This window comes from Calidris pugnax, unplaced genomic scaffold, assembly GCF_001431845.1.
Source record: "Calidris pugnax isolate Ruff unplaced genomic scaffold, ASM143184v1 scaffold30, whole genome shotgun sequence".
In the NCBI taxonomy this organism is placed as follows: Eukaryota; Metazoa; Chordata; class Aves; order Charadriiformes; family Scolopacidae; genus Calidris; species Calidris pugnax.
Window position 1 is genome coordinate 4,976,539 of NW_015090776.1, and position 7,539 is coordinate 4,984,077.

The window sequence follows — 7,539 nt, forward strand, 5'->3', positions numbered from 1 at the left end:
CCAGCCCCCGTCACCCAAGACCCCCGTTGCCACCCCTGGGTGCCCACCTCCCTCCCCAGCCCCCTGCCCACCTGGCCTGGCCCTGGGGGACGGTGCTTAGAGTGCACCCACCCAAACCAGCAGCCCCCCCAAGCCCTGTTGCTGGCAGCAGAACCGCCCCCCCCCCACCAGCCCCTCTCCCCGTTACCTCCTGGCGCCAGCGCGGACAACTTCTCTGGAGCATCCGACCCCATCTCACCCACCCTCCACGCCAGGAGGTTGCAAACCAGCAGCACCAAGAGCTTCATGCAGGTGGCTGGGGTTTGGGGAGCGGAGGGGAAGGTGAGAGGTGGAAAACCAAACCCCCACAGCTCTGGAGGGAGGATTTTGGGGGGAGAAATGAGTAGGGGGGGCGAGCTCGGCCGCGCTGCTCCTGCTTGTGTGTGTCTGCTTGCGGGATGTGATCCTATTCAGGACTGCAGACAGGCACCGCTGGTCAGCGCGAACAAAAGCCTGACGGGTGAGTAATAAGCTCTGTCAAAACAGTTGCTCACTGGCGAGAACTCGGGGGCAGACAGCTCCCGGGATGCCCCGCAGCCGGGTCAGCCCCCCAGGGTCCGCCCCAACCCCACTGCCGAGCCGGGGGTCGGGGTGGGAAGGCAGGAGGGAGCGGGGATCCCCCACCTTTGGGGTGCCAGGAGATCGGATACCGAGGAGGCTGGGGGTCAACGGGGGGGGGGCTCCCCATGCTGCCAGCTTTCCTCCTGCCCCATGAATTAAACATGCCGGGGAGGTAACACACACCGCCGTGGGCAAGAAGCCAAATACCCGCTCCAGCAAGCTGGGCAGCATGGTTACGGGGTGGGAGGATGTGGAGGGCCAGGGGGCCGGCGGCGGGAGAGATGCTGGGCTTGGGGAGGGGGGGGACACGTCCCAGCAAGTGCCCAGGGTTGGCTCAGTAGCACCCTGATAGCTCTGCTCCCAGCACCCATGGCGGGGGGCTGGGGGGGCTCCCCTGGCACAGGACAGATGTCTGGGCTTCAGACATCACTGCCCAGGGGTGGCTGGGGACAGGCACCCGCTGCCATGTCCCCTCCTCTGGGCTGTCACAGGCGGGTGGCACTGGGAGCATCCCCCCCACCTCAGCAGCAGAAATCCAGCTCTGAACGCCTTAGTTCCCTCACCCTGAGCCTAACCCTGGCCTGAACCGTGAGCCTGATGCTAATGCCAACCCCAACCCTCATCCAAACCCTCCTCTTCATATACACCTGAACCCTTGCCAGTGGTCGTAACACCAACCCTAACCCCAATCCCAACCATAAACTCATCCCAAACCTCAACCCCAGCCCCCACATCAACCCCAAATCCAGCCCCAACCTCAAGCCCAACCATAACCCCAAGCCCAACCCAAATCCCAAACCAACATCAACCCCAACCCCAACATCAACCCCAAATCCAGCCCCAACCTCAGGCCCAACCATAACCCCAAGCACAACCCAAACCTCAACATCAACCCCAAATCCAGTCCCAACCATAACCCCAACTCCAACTCCAGCCCCAACCCAAACCTCAGTCTCAACCCCAACATCAACCCCAAATCCAGCCCCAACCATAACCCCAAGCCCAACCTAAACCTCAACCCCAATTGTAACGCCAACCCTAACTCCAACTCCAGCCCCAACTCAAACCTCAACCCCAACCCCAACATCAACCCCAAATCCAGCCCCAACCATAACCCCAAGCCCAACCTAAACCTCAACCCCAATTGTAACGCCAACCCTAACTCCAACTCCAGCCCCAATCTCAACCTTAATCCCAATCCCAGCACTAACATTAACCCTAACCCTCATGCCCACCCTCATGCCATCCTGCACCCCAACTCCAGGCTGCCGTGGAGCCCTGGGGTCCCCCTCTAATCTCCAGCCGGGACTCACTCACCCCAGCAGGGCTGTGCCGAGGCTGGTGGGTCCGTGGCACCGCCGGGCTGCCCTCCTCGGTGCCCCCAGCCCCACCAGAGAGCCAGACCCTGCGCCGACTCCAAATCCATCCCTTCTCCCAGGAGACTTTCCCACGCTTAGCAAACGCACGGGATTATCCTCCTCCTGCACCCCCGCGTGCCAGGGAGCCCCGGAGCCATGGCTGGCCGTGGGGGGAGCCCGGTACCGCTGGTGTGTGGTGGGGGGGGGGGGGTGCCGTGACAGCCACCGCCTGGCCCCAGCATCTGCTGGCCCTGTGACATGAAAGGCCCCCAAAGCCTCTGATGTGCGGAGAGAGAAGGGAAGGGCCGGCGCCGGTGCCAAGGGGAAACTTTCCTACGCCTCGGCCTCGGCCAAGGGAAAAACCAACAAACAGAGGGGCAGGGGCCGCCGATAAATCCCGGCGAGCGCAGGAGCGCGGCTGCACGGGAGGCCCGGCAGCACCGGAGCGCCAGCATCTCCTCCCTGCAGCCTGCACAGCCGGAGCCAGCCCCGGCGCAACGCTCCTCGTCCCCGCCATGCTCCTCGTCCTGCTGCCAGCCTGGCTGGCCCTGGGCATCCTCCAGCTGCCCCTCGGCAGCCCCCAGGTAAGGACCCTCGCCTCCCCTCTTCTGCTCCCTTGCAGACCCCTCGGCACCGTGTCACCACCCCGGGGTGGGGGATACAGCACGGCCACGGGGCTGCCCAGGGCCAGGGGAGGTGGCAGTGGGGCTTGTCCCCTGCAGCACTGAGAAGATGCTAATCCCACCCGGGGCATCCCAGTGCCAGGGCAGGACCAGGCAGAGGGGCTGAGGCTGGAGCAGATCCGGAGGCAGGGGGGCAAGGGCATCCAAACAACCCCCAAATACGCTGCCTGCTTGGGTGGGTGGGTGGCGGGGGAGCCCGGCAGGTGACGGGGGGTGTCCTTGTGTCCCCCCAGGAGTGCCTGAGCCAGCAGCAGGCGCTGGAGGCGGTGCGGCAGATGCAGAAGCTGCTGGCGGCGCAGGAGGCTGCCCAGCTGCGGGGCACGCGGGGGCTCCGGCAGCAGCTCAACCTCCTCCAGAGCCACCTCCAGAAACAGGCCACCAAACGCAACGGTAACCCCGGCCGGGGGAGACAGACATCTCCTTGGGGCCAGCTGGCAAGCGGCATGGGCACGGCGCCCCTCAGCTCCTTGCCTGGCAGCGTCCGTCCTCACCCCTGTCCGTCTGTCCGCAGAGACCTGTCCGCAGCCGGCAGTGCCGCCGAACGGACGGATGCTGGGCCGCAGCCTGCGGGTGGGCCACGACGTTCACTTCGTCTGCGACGCCGGCTTTCGGCTGGTGGGCTCGGAGACGCGCGCCTGCCGGCGGGACCGCACCTGGAGCGGCACCCAGCCCTTCTGCAGAAGTGAAGTGGAGCGGGGTCGGGGTGCCCGGGGTGGGGGGGCTCCCCTCTCACCCTGAGCTCTGGGTCCCCCTCACTCTGCTCCCCAGAGGCTGCAGCAATGGGAGCCGTGAGGTGAGGGTGGGTGTCTCCAGCCCGTCTTCATCAGCTCCTTCTCCCCAGGTGTGGATGACTGCTCCAGCCACCCTTGTGCCAACGGTGGGACCTGCGTGGATGGCAACCAGGGCTACACCTGCCTCTGCCACCGGGGCTGGTCAGGCCCCACCTGCCAGAGCCCCATCTATGCCTGTAGGTGCCCAGGTTTGGGGATGCTCATGGGGACGTCACCCGGCCACGCTGCACCCATCTCCCCGTGGTCCCCCGCAATCTCAGCCCTCCCCTATCTCCTTGTACCCCCCCCAACCCCGACCCCGGCAGTGACCCCTACTCCTCCCCACAGACTGGGTGACACTGAGCAACGCCTCCTTCAGCCGCCAGCCCCGCTGTGCCCAGGGCCACCTGGGGGGTGCCCGGCGCTGCAGCTGTGACACCGGCTTCCAGATGCGGGCGGGCGGCATGTGCCACGGTAAAAGGAGGGTGAGGACGGTGGACCGAGGCGAGGGGAAGCTGAGGCTCGGCATCGGCAGGATGTCAACATCAGCCATGTCCTGCTCTGTCCCCCCCTGCCCTAGACGTGGACGAGTGCCAGCTCTTCCAGTCCAGCCCCCAGACCCGCATCTGCCTCCACGACTGCCTCAACCTCCCCGGCTCCTACCGCTGCCTCTGCCCCCCCGGCTACCTGCTCCACGCTGACCGCAACACCTGTGAGGGTAAGAGCAGTGGGAGCAGGGCAGGGAGCATCCCATGGGACCAGGGATGTGGTGGGGAGCGGGCAGGGGCCAGCCCTGCTCACCCTCTGTCCCCGCCGCAGACGTGGATGAGTGTGCTGGGAAGCAGCACAACTGCAGCCAGGGCGACCTCTGCATCAACACCTTCGGGGGCCACCGCTGCGTGCGCCCCAAGTGCCCCCCGCCGCGTCACAACACCAGCTACGTCAAGACCTCCGCCTTGTGAGTACAGTGGGTGGCTCGGGCTGCGTGGTGCCCTCTCCCCCAGGCCATGGGTCCTACATGTGTCCCAGCCCCCGTATCGTGCCAGCCAAATTGCCACGTGGGGTGTGCTTGGCATGCTCCCTGATGCCCCCTGCCAAAGGTCGGGATGCTGGTGGCTTCCCAATACATGGTGGCTTTATCCAGGATCCAGGTCTCCCAGAGTCCCCAGCCTTGGGGGGAAAAGACGCTGTTTTCATAGAATCATAGAATCATAGAATAATAGAATCATTCAGGTTGGAAAAGACCCTTGGGATCATCGAGTCCAACCATCAACCCCACTCTAAAAAGTTCTCCCCTACACCATATCCCCCAACACCACATCTAAACGCCTCTGAAACATTCAGGGATGGTGACTCAACTACCTCCCTGGGCAGCCTATTCCAGTCTCTGACCACTCTTTCTGTGAAAAATTCTTTCCTAATGGCCAGTCTAAACCTACCTTGTTGGAGCTTGAAGCCATTCCCTCTCGTTCTGTCACTAATGACCTGCGAGAAGAGACCAGCACCAACCTCTCTACAGTGTCCTTTCAAGTCGTTGTAGAGAGTGATGACGTCTCCCCTCAGCCTCCTTTTCCTCAAACTAAACTTCCCCCCCGCTGCCCATTCACGTGGTGCCATCGGGTACCATCCTGCAGGCAAAACTCCCTGGTCCTGCTCATGAGACAGAGCTGTTTTATGGCCGAGCAGAAGTGACCCAAGAGATAAGGATATAAGGAAAAAATCCTTCACCAAAAGGGTTCTCAAGTGTCAGAACAGGCTGCCCAGGGAAGGGGTTGAGTCACCATCCCTGGAGGTATTTAAAAGACAGGCAGATGTGGTGCTGAGGGACATGGGTTAGTTGTGGACTTGGAAGTGCTGGGTTAATGGTTGGATTCGATGATCTTAAAGGTCTCTTCCAACCTAAATGATTCGATGAACCTGGCCAAGGGATGTTACTCTTCAGGAGGAGCATCTGAGCCTGGCTCCATCCTCTAGCTGGGACTGTGGACTGTGGTCCCGGCCTCAGAGCATGACCAAGAGCTGTGTCCCTGAAAGGCACGGAGTTTTCTTGGCAGAGGCAGGGATGGGACAGAGATCCGAGGCCGGGAAGGCTCGAATGTGGCTGCTTTGGGTTGCCACAGTGGCATTGGGGCTGGAGATACGGCCTGCAGCATGGGCCAGGCTTGTTTGCAAGGATGCGGGCATCTCCTCGAGAGCCAAACCACGGCACTGAGCAGTGCCACCACTTCTCTCCTGGCAGCCAGTGCGAGAGGAACCCCTGCCCCATGGACAGCCGAGCCTGCCGCCTGGCTGCCACCTCCATCTCCTTCCACTACCTGCCGCTCCAAGCCAACCGCACTGTGCCCCACGTCCTCTTCAAGATGTCCACCACCCGCTTCGTGGGCGACAGCCTGCGCTTCGCCATCACGGGGGGCCGGGGCCAGGGGGTCTTCACCGTGCGGCGCTCTGACCGGCAGACGGGAGAGCTGGTGCTCACCAACCCCGTGGTGGGGCCAGCCACGCTGGAGGTGGAGCTGGAGATGAGTGAGTTCTCCCGCAAGGTCCTCCTGGGCAAGCACATCTTCAAGGTCACAGCCTTTGTGTCCCCATATGAGTTTTGATCCCCTTTGAAGGCAGGTGTGGGTCTCTCCTGAAGAGCGGTAGAGCGGGTGCAGCTCAGTAGCCCCAGTCCTTGTCCTGGTGGGGACATCCCTCTCCCTCAATGCTTGCTCATGGCTGGTGGGGTGAAGCCACCGCAGCAGAAAGGGTGCCTGCCGCAGAGGCCACAAGGGTGCACCTTGCATTGCTCTGCAGGCAGGGGAACCAGCCCAGGGGTGCCTGTCTCTGCCAGCCCCCTACCTCTCTGCCTGCAGAGCACACGGAGGAGCACAGCAGAGCAGAGCCGATGGCACATGGCGCCCAGGTCTGGCTCCTTGTATCTTGTAACCTCCAATAAAAGAAAAAACAGCTGCAGGAAGGGTGTCCTCCTTGCTCCGTGCCTGCTGTGTGGGAGCAGCCCCCTGGTCTTGGGGGAACGCTCCGGGGAACAGCTGTGGGCGGTGATGACAGCAGGGTCCCCCCGCAGAGCTCGGGGTGCCAGTGGAGCCACCAAGCCCACCCAGTATCACACAGTGCCCACGTCCCTCCCAGCACCACTAATCCCAGGGACCACAACGAACACCCCCACCGTGCAGTACTGGGAGGTGGGTGGCACGTCCAAGGCTTGTCCCCATCTGTTTGGCAGGTGCCAGGAAAGGGCAGGGGGGCACCAGGCAAGCAGGGGACGGCAACTGGAGGCCATGATTCCTTGCCACCCTCTGCAAAGGCCCTGGCAGGAGATGGACAAAGCTGCAGCTCCGTAGCCTACCGAGCATTCGAGCTGTTCCCTGGCTCCCGACTCAAGGAGGGTGGGCAGTGAGGACAAGAGAGGTGCAGACCCTTCTTGGACATCCCCTGCCACCACCAGCACAGCCAGCCCCCCCGGGGCAGGGAGAGTTGAAAAGGTGACAAGGGCCTTTGGGGACAGCGAGAGAAGGACACGCTGCCCCGGGACAGCCTTCCCTCCAGACACAGGAGCCTTCTTTAGGTGAGTGCCGCTGCCCCTCGCACAAAGCAGCCGCTGTGCAGGGACCGCGGGCGGCTCATAAAGACCTCCTTGTGTTGCCCACCACCGGCACGGCCAGGGCCGGGAGGAGGGGGACATCCCTGGGCTGGCGGGGATGGCCATGCTGCGTCAGGAAAATCCACAGCTGGCCGGCACCCAGCGAGGGGAGAGGATGGGACGCAAAGGGGAGAATTACAAGGGTAAATATTTGTTCCTGCGCTTCAGGCGTGCCAGCCTGACCAGGCACCCCGAATGTGGGTTTGGCACAGGGATCTTACGCCCTTCGAACGTTCATGTGCAGCACACAGCGGGATGGAGGGCACCCTCAGGGAGTTTGCCGCCGACGCTAAGCGGTGTGGAGGGGCTGACACTCTGGAAGGGACAGATGCCATCCAGAGGGACCTGGACAGGCCGGAGAGGTGGACCTGTGCCAACCTCATGAAGTTCAACCAGGCCAAGTGCAAGGTCTTGCTTGTGAGTCAGGGCAATCCCAAGCACAAATCCAGGCCAGATGGAGAATGGACAGAGAGCAGCCCTGAGGAGAA

The 7,539-nt window shown here is 63.0% G+C and overlaps 1 protein-coding gene across 1 annotated transcript; it reads left to right on the forward strand.

Annotated features, from left to right (window-relative positions):
• The first annotated feature begins 2,286 nt into the window (after positions 1–2,286).
• Positions 2,287–6,272, forward strand: LOC106891471 (fibulin-7-like). Its single transcript, XM_014948040.1, has 8 exons — positions 2,287–2,542; positions 2,875–3,025; positions 3,153–3,323; positions 3,483–3,608; positions 3,760–3,885; positions 3,992–4,129; positions 4,231–4,369; positions 5,651–6,272. The coding sequence occupies exons 1-8, from the start codon at positions 2,474–2,476 to the stop codon at positions 6,009–6,011; spliced, it is 1,281 nt and encodes a 426-aa protein (XP_014803526.1). The 5' UTR covers positions 2,287–2,473; the 3' UTR covers positions 6,012–6,272.
• Positions 6,273–7,539: the final 1,267 nt, after the last annotated feature.